Source organism: Carassius gibelio, chromosome A22, assembly GCF_023724105.1.
Source record: "Carassius gibelio isolate Cgi1373 ecotype wild population from Czech Republic chromosome A22, carGib1.2-hapl.c, whole genome shotgun sequence".
Taxonomy (NCBI): Eukaryota; Metazoa; Chordata; class Actinopteri; order Cypriniformes; family Cyprinidae; genus Carassius; species Carassius gibelio.
Window position 1 is genome coordinate 4,933,118 of NC_068392.1, and position 21,521 is coordinate 4,954,638.

Genomic DNA, 21,521 nt, shown 5'->3' on the forward strand with positions numbered 1-21,521 from the left:
TGCCATTAGAAAAAAAAAATATAGATTACAAATAATTGATTATTGTCCAGCAGTGTATTTGATTTCTTACAGCAAATTCAAAGAGCTTCATAGCAACAACAACAAAAAACATAGATATAATTATGCTTAAATGGGCCTACATAAAAATGATTGAATTTGACATTTCTGTCACTTCTGAAATGATGGCGTATCCCTGGTGTGACCAAATGTAAGTTTATACATAATACTTTTAAAGCTCTTTTTAAATCTTTTTTAAATCTTGGCTGACATAAATTTCTACACATGCCATGTTATGTCAAAGCATCATAAAACTAGCATCTAACAATTGACAAAAGTATTTTTTTTTTTTGTTAATTAGTTTTTTTTCTCTAATCTATGGTTCTGTAACCATAAAGGCTGTTGTGTTATTTGCCCCCTCACTAAGCATTTAAAGGGTCATCTGATGCTTTTTTTGTGTATTTGGTGTAATATAATATGTTGACATTCTGTGATGTTCAAAATATTTTTCATTCAGTATATTTCAAATGCTGTCCATTATTGTAGGTCCTCTATGCCCCACCTCTCTCAAACTTGTCGTTTTCTACAAAGTCCCTCCTTCCCACAAGCACAGTCTGCTCTGATTGGCCAACTGACCCAGTGCGTTGTGATTGGCTGAACACTGGAATCAGTCATGTAACACCCCTTTCCATAATCACAAACTTCATCTTTCAAAATAAATGTAAAGACAATTTATAATGTCTTTAGTTTTACCATAAGTTTAGGCCGAAAGAGGAACAGAGTCTTGTGACAGACACAGTGATGAAGCTCATATGTGTTTGCAGTACACAAGCCACGGACCGTTACGACAGCTGACTCCACTTTGTGACCCTCTCTCTCTCTCTCTCTCTCTCTCTCTCTCTCTCTCTCTCTCTCTCTCTCACACACACACACACACACACAATGTGCAAAACATCCATATTTGAACATTCAACTTATAACAAAACATACTTACAGTAGCTTATTCAGAAGTGCCAGATTGTCGTAGCTAAATGCATCTACTTTCTGAAGGCCAAATAACGTGCTTTTGCTTTCGTCTAGATACACACAGCATCTCCTTGACATGACTGCTTCAACACTAACTGCAGTTACAGAAACCACGCCTTCTTTCTTTGTGTGAACATTTAGGCGGCATTACGCAAATATTTCCACATCATGATGTAGAGATGAGTTTGAACACGTTTTACCAGTGTATGAATATGTTTTAGGGGGGCATAGCAGTCTTAACTTTGATAAAGAATATCTCTTTAGATATTACATTTGACATTTACATTTAATCATTTAGCAGACACTTTTATCCAAAGCGACTTACAAATGAGAACAATAGAAGCAGTCAGGTCAACAAGAGAACAACAACAGTATACAAGTGCCATGACAATTCTCAGTTAGTGTAGTACAGAACACATAGCCAGGTTTTTTTTTTTTTTTTTTTTATAAATGAAAAGACAAGAAAAGGAAAAGTTTTAATATTAGCTGGTTAAGTGCTGTCGAAAAAGATGAGTCTTAAGATGTTTCTGGAAAATGAGTAAAGACTCAGCTGTACGAATTGAGATTGGGAGGTCATTCCACCAGCTGGGCACAGTCCAGGAAAAGATCTGTGAGAGTGATTTTGAACAACTTTGGGATGGCACCACAAGGCGTCGTTCACTCGCAAACTTCTGGAGGGCACATAAGATTTAACCAGTGAGTTTAGGTATGTTGGTGCCGTGCCAGTGGTCGTCTTGTAGGCAAGCATCAGTACCTTGAATTTGATGCGAGCAGCTACTGGTAGCCAGTGTAACCTGATGAGGAGAGGAGTAACGTGACCTTTTTTTGGCTCATTGAAGACAACCCTCGCTGCTGCATTCTGGATCATTTGCAGAGGCTTGACAGTACATGCAGGAAGGCACGTCAGGAGAGCATTACAATAGTCCAGTCTGGAGAGAACAAGAGCTTGGACAAGAAGTTGGGTGGCTTGCTCTGACAGGAAGGGTCTAATCTTCCTAATGTTGTATAAGGCAAACCTGCAGGACCGGGTCGTTGTAGCAATGTGGTCTGTGAAGCTTAACTGATGATCCATCACAACTCCTAGGTTTCTGGCTGTCCTGGAAGGAGTAATGGTTGATGAACCCAGCTGTATAGAGAAGTTGTGATGAAGCAATGGGTTAGCTGGAATCACCAGGAGTTCTGTCTTAGTAAAGTTGAGCTGCAGGTGATGGTCATTCATCCAGCTAGAAATGTCACTCAGACAGGCTGAAATGCGAGCAGCTACCGTCGGGTCATCTGGTTGAAATGTGAAGTAGAGTTGGGTGTCATCAGCGTAGCAGTGGTAAGAAAAGCCGTGCTTCTGAATGACAGATCCTAATGACGTCATGTAGATGGAGAATAGAAGTGGTCCAAGTACTGAGCCTTGAGGAACCCCAGTAGCAAGTTGTTGTGACTTAGAAACATCACCCCTCCAAGACACACTGAAGGATCTGTCAAAGAGGTACAGTAGGACTTAACCCACAGGAGTGCGGTTCCAGAGATGCCCATCTTTCTGAGGGTGGACAGGAGAATCTGGTGATTAACGGTGTCAAAAGCAGCAAACAGGTCCAGTAAGATGAGTACTGAGGATTTTGAAGCTGCTCTTGCTAGTCGCAGGGCTTCAGTAACTGAGAGCAGGGCAGTCTCAGTTGAGTGGCCACTTTTGAAGCCAGATTGGTTGCTGTCCAGGAGGTTGTTCTGTACAAGGAACATAGAAAGCTGATTGAACACAGCTCAGCTTTTTCTTGAGTCGAATTGGAAACCTATGATTCATGAATTGAATTGATCTGCTGTCTACCCAAAGATTCACAACCCTAGTGAAGATTTGAATAATTAAATTTTTTCTCGTCATTTCAGTGACGAATGTTTCATAAACATGGCCCAGAAATTGCAAATCATTTGACACTGAAAGATGGAGCGGTCCCACCGATAAATTATCCCAGTCATGAGTCGGAACCTCAGGCAGTACGTAAAACTGCATCAAATTTCTTTGTTTTGTTGGCAATCAGCATGTGAGTATTTAAAAAACATGAATGTGCTTGTGACTCTTTAGCTCTTTTTTTTTATCTGATAAAAATAAAGACTTTGAAAGAGATATAAAATATGCTACACTCCTATATAGGTACTCAAGATTAACATGAGATTGGCTGAAATAGTTTGCATTATGTCCCCTCGAAGAAACTAAGTGGGATGTGTATCCAGTTGTTTAGTTGGTTATGAAAGAGTTTCATACACATTTCCTGTCATCTAAAAAAAGTTTATAGGCTCAACAACACACGGGTTCATTTTTCCTTTTCTAAAATCAGAAAAATGTTTTTGAGCGCAAATGCTGATGATGTCACAGTGATTAATATTGGTGGGCAGAACTTATCACCCATCCGCATCCTCATGGTCACAACAGTGGCATATCTACAGCTGCTGATTCATTCACTTGTTTTCCTGTGGATTCTGAAAGAAAATACAGAGACAATCACAGAAACGGAAAAGAGAGAAAGAAAAAATTTTGCTTGTACATCTATCTACACAATCACAGAAAAGATGAGAGTTCCTAATTATAACGAAAGTCAGTAAGCACCAGAAAATATTTTTACTGTATGATATCTTGGGTCTATTATTTACAAAAATTATTGAGACTTTTCCATTTTAGTGTTGGTTTAAGAAAATGTAGTAGATAGAGGGGAATATTTTTTAGAAGGGAAGATTCTTGTTCCTCACAAAAAGCATTTTAAAGGGTTAGTTCTGCCAAAAATGAAAATTATGTCATTAATGTCGTTCCAAACCCCAAACAAAAACGACGACTTTATTCATCATTGTCTTCTCTTCCGGGTCTGTTGTGAGTGCGTTCACAACACTGCAGTGACGCTGCTGATATGATATCTTTGTTATTGGGCGCACCAGAAAACATGTCAGCAGCGTCATACGTCAACAGTCACAGCAGTGGCACTCACAACCAGTGATGGACAGTAACGGAGTAGCTTTACTTCGTTACTGTACTTAAGTACATTTTTCAAGTATCTGTACTTTATTGGAGTAGTTTTATTTTGAGTAACTTTTACTTTTACTTCACTACATTCCAAAGCATAAGATCGTACTTTTAACTTCACTACATTTCATAAAACATATCGTTACTCCCTATAATATATCACGTGCTCCGACACGCAGAAGCGGTGTCTGATTCATCATGAACGAACTGAGTCTTTTCAAAATAAACTTTAATCGGATCGCGAATCGCACCAAACGATTCGTTTACGAATTAGAATGATCCGATTGCAGCTGTTCTGGAGTCGACCACTCACTTCATTCAAATGAACCGTTAAGTGCGAGTCACCAGAAGTAAGAACCGGGAGATCTTGTGAGCGCGCGTGCGTCTGATGTTGCTAAAAGTAAGTTATTAATGTCGAAATTTAGGATCAATTATTGTAACTGAAAATCATATTTAGGTCAAAATTGTCAGTTGTTTGGGAACTAAATCCGCTGCAAAGAGTGATCTGTTTAAGCCCACTGAAATGCTGACATGCAGACACATCAATCAGCGTCTCTGTGTTTTAGGTTAAAAAATAAAATAAAATAACCTTAAACTAACACAGATTAAATAAAAAAACTCATGCATGTTCAAATTCCCCGCTACCGTAATATTAACAGTTTTATTAAAATGCTACCATGACATCTGTTTTTATATTGTGTATTAACAGTAACGTTATACATATGTATATTGTTTGGATTAACTAGACGAGTAACGTTAGACAGACATGAATGTTTATTCATAACAGTACTGAAAATAAGTAAATATTGTAGCTGATGCTAAATGTCTAGCTAACAAGCTGGTGCTAACTTGAGGTAATTTTTATAAATAATGTCCAAATATTTTTATTCAACCACCTATATATATATGTATATAGATTACATCTAGGGACAAAAGAAAGGATGTGATGTTCAGAACATGGTAACTAGTAATTATCAAAGAGGGGAAGAGATGCACCCGTTTGGCCAGGGGTGTTTTTACACCACAGACAAGGTTTGAGAAGGAAAAAATCATTATGAAAATATAATTATATTTTCCTTAAAATGTTCTTCCTAACTTCAGGCCTTATTATCATGTCATATATAACTGTGATGTTCTGTAAAACCACAAAATTTAAAACACTTTCACAGATCACAGATTCCAAAATAGTATTTGCTAGCACAACTATTAATAGTTCTAATAATAAATCATCATATTTTCATGATTTCTAAAGATCATGTGACACTGAAGACTGAAGGAATGATGCTGAAAATACAGCTGCACATCACAGAAATAGATTATATTTTAAAGGATATTAAAATAGAAACCATTATTTTATATATTTTATTTTGATAATTTAGAATTATTACTGAAATACAACCTTTTTTTGTTTCAAACAGTTCAATGAACAATAATAAATGAAGTACCTGGAGCTGACAATGAAGTAAATGTATAATAATTGGCAAAGATGATTAATTTAGCGATGTAAACGCGCGTGTGAGGGGCGGAGACGCGCCGCAGAGCGTCAGACGCGCGTGAGGACCAAACAGAACCGTAGGAAACTTCACTCCTCTTATTATTTCTCTTTTACTATAGCGATTTATTTTTAGACACGTGATCTGAGTCTTTCATAGATTTGTAGAGTTATTAGAGTATAGAGTTATTAGAGAAATTGAGTTATTTTTTTTTTACATTCTTTGGTCGAAGTTTTCGCGACTCGGTTGATTCAGATCGGCACTTCGGAGCCTGTTCGCGACTCGGTTGATTCAGATCGGGACTTCGGAGCCTGTTCGCGACTCCGTTGATTCAGATCGGCACTTCGGAGCCTGTTCGCGACTCGGTTGATTCAGAACGGCACTTCGGAGCCTGTTCGCGACTCGGTTGATTCAGATCGGGACTTCGGAGCCTGTTCGCGACTCCGTTGATTCAGATCGGCACTTCGGAGCCTGTTCGCTTCAGATCGGCACTTCGGAGCCTGTTCGCGACTCGGTTGATTCAGATCGGGACTTCGGATCATGTTCGCGACTCGGTTGATTCAGATCGGCACTTCGGAGCCTGTTCGCGACTCGGTTGATTCAGATCGGCACGGAGCCTGTTCGCGACTCGGTAGATTCAGATCGCCACTTCGGAGCCTGGTCGCGACTCGGTTGATTCAGATCGCCACTTCGGAGCCTGGTCGCGACTCGGTTGATTCAGATCGGGACATCGGAGCATGTTTGAGATTTTTTTAAATTCAGATCTGGACATCGAAGCAGGAAGTGTTTGTCAAACAGTTAATTGGTCATAAATTAATATTTGGACTTGAGGCTTTTTTTTACTTGTCGATTCAGCATGTACATGGACCCACACACAAAGGTGGACACACTCTAGACTTAATCATCAGTAGAGCTCTAAACTTTTCATCCATTGTAATTAAGGACGTTATTCATAACCGTACTGAAAATAAGTAAATAATGTTAGCTGATGCTAACTGTCTAGCTAACAAGCTTGCTGGTGCTAACTTGAGGTCATTTTTATAAATAATGTCCAAATATTTTTATTCAACCACCTATTTATATATATATATATATATATATATATATATATATATATATATATATATATATATATATATATATATAGATTACATCTGGGGAGAAAAGAAAGGATGTGATGTTCAGAGCATGGTAACTACAGTAATTATCAAAGAGGGGAAGAGATGCACCCCGTTTGGCCAGTGGTGTTTTTACACCCCAGACAAGGTTTGAGAAGGAAAAAAATCATTATGAAAATATAATTATATTTTCCTTAAAATCTTCAGGCCTTATTTTCATGTCATATATAACTGTGATGTTCTGTAAAACAACAAACTTTAAAATACTTTGTTCTTACTGGTGAAAATCAGATGGTCATCTCTGTTTTCTCTCAGGTACATCACAGTGTAAGCTTCACAGTTAACATTACTCTCATCAGTGTAGTCCATATCAACAACAAAAATATATCTTGACTCCATATAGTGGTTATTTTGGGGAAAATCCCAGGTATTTTGAGCAGTAGGATTATAAAAGAAATTTTAAAAAAATTTGCTAATATAAAATTAAATTAGCCTATATAAAATTGCAAACATCTATCTTTCAGTACTTTTTTTTACTTAAGTACATAAAAAATTTAGTACTTTTGTACTTTCACTTGAGTAAAATTGAAAAAGGAGTACTTTTACTTTTACTGGAGTAATATTTTATTATACGTATCTGTACTTTTACTCAAGTACTTGATTTGTGTACTTCGTCCACCACTGCTCACAACAGACACTGAATGCTGAATAAAGTCGTTGTTTTTGCTATTTTTGGATCAAAATGTATTTTCGATGCTCCAACTAATTCTAACGGACCCTCTGATGTCACATGGACTACTTTGATGATGTTTTTCTTACGTTTCTGGACATGGACAGTATACCGTACACACAGCTTCAATGGAGGGACTGAGAGCTCTCATACTAAATCCAAAATATCTTAAACTGTGTTCCGAAGATGAACGGAAGTCTCACGGGTTTGGAACAACATCAGGGTGAGTTATTAATAACATAATTTTCATTTTTGGCTGAACTAACCCTTAAAGACTTAAGGACTATACGAGTGTATTATGTAAATGAATATTTAGCTTTTGAAATATATATTGTTCTACTCACCAGTGACAGAGACATTATATCTCCTGAATGTGGTCTTTTCACTGTTGATGATCTGTAGTTTGAAATGTCCAGAGTCTGCAGTTTCTATGTTTCTGATAATCAAAGATCCAGACGTCTTGTCCAGCTCCAGTCGGTCTGTGAATCTCTTACCAATAGTTATTTCTGGATCAGCTTTAACAACAAGACAGTTTTCAGCTCCAAACGTCCACAGTATCTCATCAGCTCCCTGTATTTTAGTTCCAGTCTTTAGAGAGACAGAACCTCCCTTCTCCACTAACACTTTCCTCACTACATGTCAAAACACACAGAAACATAAAGAGAAAAATGCTAATTAGTTCAGTTTCCAACTCAGTTTGGCATATTCGTAGATGACTTCATTTTGTTTTGTTAATCTTATCTTTGACAATCTCATCCTGTCAAGGAAGATACAGTTTATAAAAATATAACAGAAGTAGATTTCGCTGTAGTAGCCAATTTGACACAACATATATTTATCTTGAATCTTCACTGATGGTTGGGAAATTCACTTCCTCTTAATTTTGCTTTAAAAGAGAGGTAAAAAAAGAAAAAAAGCAAAGAAAACTGTATAAAATGTTTACTGCTGTAAGGAATGTGATGTGTGGTATATGTGTGAACTTATATTTAATATTTAAATGTATATAAATCATGTCATTGGATGTCATGCTTTCAAATGAATGCAAAGACATAATTTGCTACACAGTACATAACCTTATTTAACTAAAGTCATTCAATTTCATTGCACTTTGTCTTAAATTGAAATTATCTAATCTTATCAAACAGTCCAGTATCATAGATCTACTTACTTTTGACAGTAACAGTGAATCTCCTGTTGATTTTTCTGGTTTTGCTGCTTATTTTTAATATATAGAGTCCAGAGTGAATGGTCATGGTGTTATTGATGGTGAGATTTCCCGTATTATCATTCAGCACCAGTTTGCTTCTGAATCTTTCATCAAAACCATCAAATGTCCTTTTGGTCTCTTGACTGATTTCAGCAATGAGATCGTTTTCATCGTGATAATACCACTGTACCTTATCATCTTTATTTAGGACAGTTTTAGTCTCCAGAGTGACAAAATCTCCATCTGACACTTCAATTGGTTCTGCAGTGAAATGTGTTCATGAAATCAAGCTAAACTTACAGAGAGATTTTACATAATTTTCATTTTGTGACACAAGGTGCATTTATACTGTTTAACTGTTTTCCTTTAACATGTGTATCAAATATGTGACCCTAGAGCACAAAACTTAAGTCTGTTCATCCACTTAACTCTATCTCTTATCAACAATTAATCGATCATTCAATAAAACCAATATTTGTGTGTAAATTGTGCAGGAATTTTTATTAAAATAAAAATTACGGCCAAGTTTAGAGCCACATGAAACCATGTGTACGCAGAAGTCATACACTCTTTGTTTAACTGTTCATCTTTCTGTATCAGCTGTAATACTCACCCATTTGTTTTTCTAGATCAGATATCTTGCGCCGATAGTGAATCACAACAGCAGCTACAACTGCAGCCGCAAGTAGAATAGCTAAAACAATCCCTGTTGTAAAACCTGTAGACTGAGTTGAATCTGGAATAGCTAAAGACAGATTTGTGTGGGTGAACATACTTGGCAATAAAGCTCTTACTTATTCTGATTTTCATACAATGATTGTGATTATATGAAAACACTGAAAAGATCATGAATAAATAGGCAAATTAGGTCATCTGGGGTCAGTGAAACATTTTATTTTTATAATTAAAATTTACATTTCAGTTTATGTTTTTAGTCAATTTGTTTTATGCTTTTTTAATATAGCTTTTAAATATTTTAACCTCAGAAGTCATTTTAAGACTTAAATATAAACTTAATGTATTTATTTCAGCTACACTGTTGTAAAAGCTGTAAAAAAAAGGTTAGTTTATTTTAAGTTTTTCCAAATTTTACTTCAATTTTGCTATTTGCCATTTTTTTTAAGCGCTTGTGAAATTTACTGAATACTGTAAATTTAGTGAATACTGTACTGATTTATTTTTCATTAAATGTATATCATTTATTTTATTTCATCTTTATTTCAACTACAAAAAAAAAAGTTGTAATCATTCGAGGCTTATTTAACAATAACAACACTGAAATCGACTGAAAACTTTTGTAAGATTTAAACTACCGTATTTTTCGGACTATAAGTCGCACTTGAGTATAAGTCGCATCAGTCCATAAATACGTCATGACGAGGAAAGAAACATATATAAGTCGCACTGGACTATAAGGCCAGCGACACACTGGATGCATGGCGCAAGCGTCTCAGCTGTGTGGCGTGTCTGTTTTTAATTCGGCTCCCATGTTAACAGGTTAGAGCTTGCAGACTGCCTGCGTGAGACGCGCGTCTCAGGCGCAGCTCGAGCCACGCGGAAAACGCGTGCATGCTAGAAATAGAACCGACGCCTATTTTTCACGCGACACACGCGCGTGTTGGAAGCATTTCAAGGCAAAATATACTAGGAAAATATGTTTATATGTAATTTTGTACACAAATACATATTAATTCATGACATTTTGATATTTGAAAGTCTATAGGTTGGCATAAATTCAGATATAAATGGAATTAAAAAAATAAAATATATTATTATAGATTTTCAAATATTGCACCTGTCAAACAAACTCTATTTTGCTGTCAATACTGTTGACGGTGTCCTATCAGTAGGCGTGTAAAAAAAAAGTTGATATTGTTGTCATGAAGACAATAGCCTGGATTTTCGGCGGCCTCCCTCTACGTCACCTACAGCAGCAGCAGCGCACCAGCGCCGCGTGCAGGCACGCTTGTGGTGTGTAAAGACACAGAAATCGCGAAGCAGCCACCACGCTTCTGGCACGCAGCAGAGACGCCATGCATCCAGTGTGTCACCGGCCTCAGTCGCATTCATTTAGACCCAAGAACCAAGAGAAAACATTACCGTCTACAGCCGCGAGAGGGCGCTATATGCTGCTTAGTGTAGACTACAGGAGCACTGAGCAGCATCTCTGGCAGCATAGAGCGCCCTCTTGCAGCTGTAGAAGGTAATGTTTTCTGTTAGTTCATTTCTCTTGGTTCATGTCAAATTAATTTTGATAAATAAGTCGCACCTGGCTATAAGTCGCAGGACCAGCCAAACTATGAAAAAAAGTGTGACTTATAGTCTGGAAAATACGGTATTTACATTCGAAAAACATCATATCATCATATCACCCAGTTCTGTCAATTATTTGTATCTGTAACCATATAACAGTTGATTAAGTTAATCAAACACCAAGTATTCCTAATCGGTCCAAGTATTCAAATGCTGACTTTACTAAAGTCTGCCAATACTTTGAAATGTTTGCTTTATAAAGACTCACCACTGACAGAAAGAAGGAATCGCTGCGAGCTCTCGCTGCCTCTGATCTGTACTTCATAAAGTCCAGAGTCTGTGGTTCTGGTGTTCTTGATAGTTAGGGATCTAGATTCACTGAGCTTCAGTCGGTCTCTGAATCTCTCATCAGCATCATTTAATGAGATGTTGTTTGATTCCACATCAATCTTAGCCAGGAGGAGGCCTTTATCTCCAAACCTCCACACAATCAGATCATCTCTCTGTACTTCAGAAACATCATACTGTAGAGTGACAGAATCTCCCTCCATCACTGACACCGACTTCACTCCATCCGTCTCACCAACTACATCTGAAAAACAAATCAAATCACAGCTGGAATATTTTAACACTCCTTTTACAGTACAGTTTTACAGCAAGTGACTAACCAATGACAGCAACATTAAATATCTTGATCGTAGTCTGTCTTCTAGAGATGGAGAGTTTATATTGGCCTGCGTGTTTGATTCTGGTCTTTCTGATGGTGAGAGTTCCAGTCTGTTGATCCACCTGCAATCGGCCTCTGAATCGCTCATCTTCGGTAACATAAAATGAAGTCAGATCACTCTTTCTTGTTATTTGAGATATGATGGAGTCTTTAGGTCCAAACAGCCACAGTATAGTATCATCGTTCAGTACTTCAGTGAGATTTGTGTGCAGAGTAACAGAATCTCCCTCCATCACTGACACGATCTCATCTGTTTCTGCACCAAACACACCTGCAGAACAGAAATGAACAATTATAGATATAGATATTGATATAGATATTGATCTGGTAACCTAAGAAACTCCTAGGAAACCTAAGCCTTTTGAAGCTTGTTCTGGGCAATTAATAAAAAAATATTACACAATTCTGACTTCTTTTCTCACAGTTTAATGATATAATTCACAATTCTGACCAATTCTGAAGGGTAAGATTGTGAGGTCAGGCCTATATCCTGCAATTCACAATAGCACTCTATTTCAAGTTTATATCTTCTGTGAAAAGGTCAGAATTGCGAGTTTGTCTCAAAATTCTTTATTTTTCACAATTGCAAGTTCTTATTGTGCAATTCTGACTTTATAACTTGTGAGTATATATCCTGCAGTTCTGAGAAAAGAAGTCAGAATTGTGACTGTAACGGAAAATTTACTTTATTTCATACAATTGCCAGTTTATATCTTGCAGTTGCAAGTTAATATCTTGAAATTATAAGAAAGAAAGTCAGAATTGTGAGACATAATTTTTCAATTGTGATTAAAAATTAATTCGAGTTGATGCATAGACTTTAGTCAGTCCACAGAACTGAAAATTATCTATACATACTCATCTATGCTGAAGACATTATGTAAATTAAACAATTTGGGGTAAATATAATGTACTTTAATGAAAGTGGTGCTCTCTCTACTTTCCATTTAAGATTATTTTGCTTAATACTTAATCTTCTGTATCTTGCAGTGTACTACTATTCATCATAGGATATACATTATCACAGCTGCATGTCAAGATTACTTAAACAAAATGTGAAGTAAAATGTCAATCAGCAACAAATGAAAAAATATATAATTTTTTTTAAATAGTTAGTTGGTGCCACCCTGGACACCTCTCCACTGCTAATATTGCCTGCAGTATATGCATGATTAAACCCAATGGATTAATACAGACACAGTCCACATTTTTTTTTTTTTTATTTGTTTATTTGTTTGAACACAACTGCATACAAATTTCAGAATCATCTGCTCGACTGTATATTGTAAGCATCAATAAAATGTAGGTAGGATATAGTGAATTTGGTTCTCTGTTTACCTTGGTACTTTAAACCACATGAAACATTTTCTGCTGCATCTTGCTGCATAACACAGGATGTGTGCGTGAACATATGTAAGAAATTTTAGCAGATGTTGACAGTGGCTAAGTGACTGGAATGCATAACAGTACTTAAACTGATGTCTAAAACAAATCAAAAGTTGTTTAAAAGTCAAAGACAGAAATCCACTTACCATCCAAAAGCAAAGAGAAAAGATACTGTAGTTACATTCAGATAATCAATGAAGGTTTAGGCAAGATATAATTTGGTTTCTCTAATCTCCACCGTGGTAGTCTTCAATGTGGCAGATACTGTGGTTACTTTACATGAGCTAAATATCACTGTAACCTTTGACACTGACTGAACTGTGTTTTTTACTAGCACAGATGTAAACATAGTGTATGTTAACCTAAATTTGGAAATTTCTTATTTCACTTATCAGATCAACTGTCTTTTAATGGAGAAAAAGACTGTTAACTTAAAGCCTAACATTGTTAAGGAAACCTAAGCCTATGAAAGCTTGTTTCAAGTTTTTATCGCACAATTCTGTTTTTGCTCTTTTCTCTCACAGTTGTCTCACAATCATCTCACAATTCTAATGTATTTCCACACACTTCTCTGGCTTTTTTTCTCAGAACTGCATGATATAAACTCGCAATAACTAGTCAGAATTGCGAATTTGTCTAAAAATTTTGACTATTTTTCACAATTGCACATTTTTATTTCGCAATTCTGACTTTATAACTCACAATTGTGAGATTATATTCTGCAGTTCTGTGAAAAGAAGTCAGAAAGGCAAGTTTTTGCAAAAATTCTGACTTTATATTTCATACAATTGCGAGTTTATTACGGTGGCTGAGAGAGCTAAACACGCTGCAACTTAAGAAAACACCAGCAAATTAAGAAAACATCTGCAAATCCTCACAACACATACATATAACGAAACGTGCTGCGAATCCTCACAACACAAGCACATTAAGAAACAATTAATGAAGCTTTGCAAATTTATTTTCATTAACCTTGAAATTATATTTAGCTGAGGATATTAAAGTTAGCCATCTTAAGTAACATTTTACATTTAATCATGTAATTATTCAGCTTATTTAGGCTAATAATATCCAAAAGATAAAGGAATCATGCAATCAGGGTGTTTAAAAAAAAACAGAAACAAAAAAACTCATCTTTCAGTTCACCAACAACTCCACTGACCAGTAACCACTGCACGATAAGCAAATCCCAGCTGGGTCTGACACTTTTTGGGGTCTCCTTGAAACATTTCCATTGTGGTCAGTGCTATTTGCAGCACGTTTGTTAATTTGCATGTGTTGTGAGGATTTGCAGTGCGTTTCGTTATATGCATGTGTTGTGAGGATTTGCAGCGCATTTCATTGATGCAAGTGTTTTGAGGATTTGCAGCATTTCTTAATTTGCATGTATTGTGAGGATTTGCAGCACATTTCATTAATGCATGTGTTGTAAGGATTTGCAGCGTGTTTTCGTTAATGCATGTGTTGTGATGATTTGTAGCGTTTCTTAATTTACATGTGTTTTGAGGATATGCAGCGCGTTTCGTTATATGCATGTGTTGTGAGGATATGCAGCGCGTTTCGTTATATGCATGTGTTGTGAGGATATGCAGCATGTTTCGTTATATGCATGTGTTGTGAGGATATGCAGCGCATTTCGTTATATGCATGTGTTGTGAGGATATGCAGCATGTTTCGTTATATGCATGTGTTGTGAGGATATGCAGCGCGTTTCGTTATATGCATGTGTTGTGAGGATTTGCAGCATTTCTTAATTTGCATGTGTTGTGAGGATTTGCAGTTGTTTCGGTATATGCATGTGTTGTGAGGATTTGCAACACTTGTGTTGTCAAACTGATGAAGATGTTTTTTTGCTGGTGTTTTTTTCTATTTGCATGTGTTTTCTTAAATTGCAGCACGTTGATCTCTCTCGGCCACCGCAGTTTATATCATGATATCTTGCAATTCTGGGAAAAGAAGTCAGAATTGTGAGATTTAAACTTTCAATTATGAGGAAAAATTCTGAATTGTGAGTTGTTTTAAAATTCTAATTTTATTTCTTGCAATCCTATATTAAACAATTTCACAATTCTGGCTTTATTTATTTAATTCAAATGTATAACTTGTACATTTTAAGAAAAACTAAAAGTCAGAATTGTTGGATGTAAACTTGCAATTTTGAGGGGGAAGTCAAAAACCACATGTCCTGCTTCGTCTTGTTGCAGAACACAGGATGTGCACATTAACATATGTAATACATTTTAGAAGCTGTTGATGGTGAAATGCGTAAGGTTGCTTGCATTGATGTCTAAAACGAAACCAAAAGTAGTTTAAATTTAATAGAAAGAAATCCACTTACCATCCAAAAATATTAAGAAAAGATACTGTAGTAACATTCTCTGTTTGTTTGTTTTTGTAGAGCTGTGTAGATTCCTTATGTTGCTAATACAGATAATCGACGAAGATTTAGGCAAGCTATAATTCGGTTCCTCTAATCCCCACTGAGCTCGTCATTCATGAGCCGCACACAAGTGACTGCAATGACTCACAAAACACACTAAACTAACGGAGAGACAACTAAGAATCGCGACTTTTCTAAAATATGTGAATGACACTTAAGCAGTGCATTTATCTTTGAAAGACAGTGACGAGTCGAGCAGAGCACTCGCCTGCTGCAGACAGACCAATCAGCATCCGAGTGGGCGTGTCCGCATGCATGTAATAGCCCCGCCCCTTATTGAACTTGGTCAAAGGCGTTGGCTCATTTGACTTTTTCAACAGATATATTGTACTAATTTTGATATTTAGGCACTTTTGAAATTGTGTTTTAATACACTACCAATCAAAATGTTTTGATCAGTAAGAATTTTTTATGTTTTTTAAAGAAGTCTCGCCTGCTCACCAAGCCTTATTTGATCCAAAATAAAGCAAAAACAGTAATATTGTGAAATAGTTTCATTAAAATGTAATTTATTCCTGTGATTTCAAAGCTGAATTATCAGCATTATTAATCTAGTTCATTATTATTTCAGTGTCACATGATGCTTCAGATATAATTCTAATATTTTGATTTGCTGCTCAAAAAAATTATAATAAATTATTTTTATTATTATAATGTTGAAAACAGATTTAGTTTCTTTCATGAATGGAAAAATCATTAAAGCAGTATTTGTCTGAAATAGAAATCTTTCGTAACATTATAAATGTCTTCATCGTCACTTTTGATCAATTTAAAGCATCTTATTGTTACAGAAGGGTTTTATTTTCAATAAATGCTGTTCTTTTGATTTTTCTATTCATCAAAGAATCCTGATGTACTTGACTGTTTTAAATATTGATAATAATAATAATAATAGCAACAACAAATATGTTTCTTGGACAGCAAATAAGCATATTAGAATGATCACTGAAAGTTCATGTGAAACTCTGAAGACTGGAGTAATTATGCTGAAAATTCTGCTTTGAAATCACAAGAATTAATATTATTTTGTCTGCCTGTTAGTTCATTTATATGAAGGACATTCTTCTTTTTATAAAGCTGATCATCATTTACACAGATTGAAATCAATTTTGTAATATTCAACATGCACTTAGTTGGTTTAAGCTCATTTAATTTTCTCAGTGTACAATTGTCCATGATCCAGTCAGTAACTGTAACTGGTCCACAGATCGTGGTTTATATTTTACTTCTGTTTACACATGAAATAAATACTGGAGACACATTACTGGAGAGGAACAAATCAGTTCAGTACCGCATCAGCTTTTTAAAGCTACATGAGTTTCTACTCAGAGACTACGGTAAGAGAATTACAGTATAATTAGCCCTTCGTTTGAATAATATCTTTGCCGTTGTAATACTTTAAAATGTTCGATTCATTTCAAAATTACTTTAAGATACCAATGTGTGTGTTAAATGTATGAATGGAAACACAACAAGCATCTCAGGTCTAAACAATTATTGTATACATAATAAAAATAACAATAACAACTGCTGTGATTAAGAAACTAAATTTTGAAGAAGAAACTATTGAAGTACTAAATGAAGTTAAAGCAGCTCTGATCCACAGATGAGTGTTTTATGTTTCACTTCTGTTTGCACATGAAAGTGAATGTTGAAGAAAACACAAACCGAACTTTTATTGTTATTCATCTTTTATAAAGTCTTGTTTAACTACAATTCATTAGACATTCATATTAAAGAAAACATCAGCTATATAGATTTAAATACAAATTAAAACACATCCATGAGACCATGTATATTTTTTTGTGTGTGTGTGTTTTCATTGCCAACTCTATCAGCCGACTTCAGGTATGTCACGTCAAACGTTTATTTATAAGAACAGAACTCTCTTGAATGTGTTCAGGCATGTCAGTAGCTTTAGTGAAAGCACAGAAGCTAAAAACCACTGTTAATGCATAATGCAATCACCATCCACACACCTGTAAAGAGCTCAAGCATTTAAAAAGCACTTAAAAGCTGAATAAGCATAACATTGTCGTTGATTGGTAAATGGACAGTCATTTAGTTATCAATATCATCGTTCTTGTTGTGAACAGGTTTTTAGTTTAAGGAGACACTGAATCAGTTTTGGGCCAAACATGGTGTTGATTCATGTTACCGCTTGTGGGTGCGTGATAATTGACAACATATTCTAGTTAAGTCCAGTAAAAATGCTTTTATCAAAACTTACATTGTATTTACAGATACTGTATACAGCATGACCTGTTTGTGCTTGAGGATTGGGTGAATTTGCATGCATTGTCTTCTATGATTTAACAGGAACAGAGAACGCACAGCAGATATGTGACAGAGAAGTGCAACAAAACATAATGGAGAATCACATAATCAGAATTACCTATAATTAATTAATTTTTAATTACCTAAAAATTACCTATAATTGTTTATGTTAGCCATGCAATCTTAGCTAATGTTATTTAGCTAAGCAAGGAAAGTGTCTTTTCTGATCCCAATGTCAATAATTTCACAATTTCATATAAATACTATTTCTTATTTAATATTGATAGGCTACTTAACCAATTGAAAAAAGATGGGTTTTGAAAAAAACTGTGATGTATGATACTGTTGTGGACATCTGTTGCTTATTTTGCTAAATTTTTCCTATTTAAGTCTCCTTGCCATTCTGACGTGTTAATGAAAATTACACCAAAACCCCAATTTTCAAAGCATGAAATTGCAGTTCTTTTGGAGGAGGTGGAAAATAATAAAGCCCAGCTATTTTCAAAGCTGAAAAACTGCATTACAAATGCTGACAAAAATAAAATCTGGGCAGAAATCACTCAAAAAATAAATTATGCTGGATAAGGATACGAAGAAAGCCCAGAATAAGTCAGGAATAAGTGAAGGGACTTTGCGAGGGAAGCAAACAAGACTGATGGGGTATCAATTCAGTTCGTCCTCTCCATACAGCGGAAGAGAACGTTTTGGCCATCCTGAGGCCTGTTGCAATGGAAGGGTCCTTGATGGTATAGATGTGCATCAACCAGGCCTTTGCCTTCAAAGTTCAAAGTTCAAAGATTGGTTGGCTGAAGAGGGTGCATGGCTTTGGTGATAGCTGGCTGCTTGGAGACAGAGGATATCCTCTTCGCCCATACCTCCTTACACCTGTGCAGCATCCAGCCACCACTGCACTTTAAACCATTTGTTTAATATGACATAATTTCTGTTAAATATTTGGTTTATTTGCCAATATGCTATATGAGACATATGTCTTTTGAAATGTTTCTGCAAAGATAACTCATTTGCCAACTCTTTTTTTTTCCACACAAACTAAACGATAGCTGCTTTCCAATCAGTCCATTAGTCCAATTCCTGAACGAATGATTTAAGAGAATCGGTTCTTCTTAGTGAATCGAAAAACTATAGGTCAAAAAGTGCAGTCTTACTCCCTTTTATCCAAAGTGACTTACAAATGAGGACGAGAGAAGCAATCAAACCAACAAAAGTGCAACAATATTTAAGTTAAATAATAAATATGTTGCACAATATTATAGGTAGATTCAGCTCCTGGAGGGTCACCTGCAGCGTTTTGTTCTAACCCCAATCTAAACACACCTGAACCAGCAAATCGAGATCTTCAGGATTACTAGATTACTTCAGACTGGTGTGGTCAAACTGGTTGCTACGAGACTCAGGACACCGGCCTTTCAGAATCAGAGAGAGAGGTTTAGATATCACTGTTTTTCAAGATCAGCGCTTACCACTAAAAAAAACCCTCAAAGAAATCACTCTCATACCACAACACTTATAACAGACAATTAAAAACATATTTTTAAAAAAAGCTTTTTCCCACAAAAGAAAACGCAAGTTTTTGTTGAGCTTTGTCACGTGCATGCATGATTTCTGCATTACTGTGAATATTTTCATCATAAACAACAAACTGCAGATACAATGGAAGAGATTAATTTCGCTTCATAGCCAGCTTCACTGGTTGTAATGAAAGTTACTATAATTTGTGTGATAAACTAACATCATAAGCTGACATGTTTTCTGAAGACAGAATATGATGTGGTGTTTGTCCAAGCATAGACTGTTTTTTTTATATTCTCGTAATCGACATTAGTAGTCATTATTACAATATTAAGAGCAATAATTAACAAACAATTTTGTAATAATATTGCAGCCAAATGAGTCCCTGTTTGTTTTTTAAAGTATATACCATTTTAAAGAGTTTGTTGTTATTGGTAAAAGTCTATATTTGATCGATTTTAGTAATTGGCTAAAATTTAAGTATTTGACTTAAAAGATAACACAAACACAATTAATAAGGTAGCCTAATTATACAAATGATAAAAATGAAGATTCAGTCCCATGGGGCAAATATTGCCCCTTAATGGCAAAGTGTGTTTCTGCAGAAGTAGGCTAAAGGTGCTTTCAGGGTTTGTATATACAATTTGGGAAGCAATGTTTATGATGTCAGGTGTGTTCAGGTGTCATCTTTATTTTAAAAGGTTTTCCCAAACTTTGAAATTAGGGATTTGTTCATGTGTAGTGTAGCTGAAATATTAATGTTGTTTCAACATTAACTTGGTACATCAGATGGCAACACTCTTTTATTTTGACGTTTCAGTTAATTGTATTTTCAGTGTTTTAGAGTCAACACATTGATCCAGCAATATTATTATTTTTTTAATTAAATATTGATTCAGGAAACAGTGATGTTTAATGAACATCACAATATTAATTTGTTCATTTCAATGCTGATTCAACAGTGCTGTAGACTGAGCATCACTGATTCAATATTCTGTTGAAATCACAACCTTGTTTCTGAATTAACTTTGGATGCAAAAATGAACCAACATCACTTTTCTTGTAATATTAATTCAATGCAATTAGCATTTGTGCATTAACATTGACTTAATATGTTTCAATGATTTCTTGCTATCTGGGGAGCGTTTTGAGCCTCCTTTCAGCAGGAACAGAATAGAGATTGTATGGTAAAAATATATAGTATTAGGCTGGAGAGGGAATTTTGACCTTTTTTTATATATTTGCCCGTTCTAGCACAAAAATAAACAGTGGTGGACAGTAACGGAGTAGCTTTACTTCGTTACTGTACTTAAGTAAATTTTTCAAGTATCTGTACTTTACTGAAGTAGTTTTATTTTGAGTAACTTTTACTTTTACTTCACTACATTCCAAAGCATAAGATCGTACTTTTAACTTCACTACATTTCATAAAACATCCCTGCTGAAAAAAACAATAGAAACCATTACAGAATTTGTAATGGTTTTAATGGTTCTCATTGGAATTCTAATGGTTTTAATGGACACTGTAATGGTCTCTGTGGGTCTCTATTGGTAATTTGCTTTCTTCTATTGGTGGTGTGTATTGTCTATTGGATACCATTAAGGACCAATAGAACACCTTTAGAAACTTCTAGTGGTATCTACTGGACACCAGTGGAAACCATTATGACTCCAATAAATTAAGTGGTTTCTTTGGAAAACTGTAATGGTCTTAGTGGGTAGGCTACTGCTGAAAAAAAATGAACACACAAACAATAGAAACCATTACAAAATTTGTAATGGTTTTAATGGTTATAATGGGAATTATGTTGGTTGTAATGGTCACAGTAATGGTCCCTGTGGGTCTCTATTGGTAAATTGCTTTCTTCTATTGGTGGCATGTATTGTATTGGATTGCCACCATACGTCATTTGGAAAGGTTATTTTTAATTCATTTAATTTATTTATTTATTATTATTTTTTTTTTAAATCAACTCGACTCGTCATGGCCTTCAAAATTGACTTGAAAGTTGGTCTTTGTTTTGTCTGTTGGATTTGGTCCAAATTTAGCCCAAAAATAGATGTGAAATAACAGTGAAATTCTGCGTGACTTCCAAGTGCTGTAATGTGCGCGCGCGCAGAACTGGAGCGGAGGACGTCACCATGGAAACGAGGCGGCAGCCCAACCGTCAAGCAGCTGAACGCTGACACTCAATGTGGTTTCACTTTTTTTTTTAGGTAAGTTTAGTCTATTAAATTACACAAATAGTACATTAAAGTGTTCCTGACACTTTATTTCATGTAAATTATACGCTTTCGTTTAATATTTACTTTATAGAAATGGTTTAGCGTCGTCA

The 21,521-nt window shown here is 35.5% G+C and overlaps 1 protein-coding gene across 1 annotated transcript; it reads right to left on the reverse strand.

Moving 5' to 3' along the window:
• Positions 1–1,288: 1,288 nt before the first annotated feature.
• LOC127942852 (uncharacterized) lies at positions 1,289–15,612 on the reverse strand. The gene is made up of 7 exons (XM_052538844.1): positions 15,277–15,612; positions 11,494–11,823; positions 11,094–11,417; positions 9,186–9,317; positions 8,534–8,833; positions 7,710–7,997; positions 1,289–3,489 (listed from the first exon to the last, which is right to left on the reverse strand). Exons 1-7 carry the CDS (start codon positions 15,311–15,313, stop codon positions 3,434–3,436), a joined length of 1,467 nt encoding a protein of 488 aa, XP_052394804.1. The 5' UTR covers positions 15,314–15,612; the 3' UTR covers positions 1,289–3,433.
• Between the last annotated feature and the right edge of the window lie 5,909 nt (positions 15,613–21,521).

What these genes read in the sequence shown, in the direction of transcription:
- LOC127942852 (XM_052538844.1), bottom strand. Translation starts at nt 15,313, where the DNA reads ATGTTACTACAGTATCTTTTCTTAATATTTTTGGATG. An exon ending in ATTCCTTCTTTCTGTCAGTG is followed by an intron (nt 9,318 to 11,093) that starts GTGAGTCTTTAT and finishes ATCTGTCTTTAG; the next exon opens with CTATTCCAGATTCAACTCAG. An exon ending in ATATAATGTCTCTGTCACTG is followed by an intron (nt 3,490 to 7,709) that starts GTGAGTAGAACA and finishes ATTTTCTTTCAG; the next exon opens with AATCCACAGGAAAACAAGTG.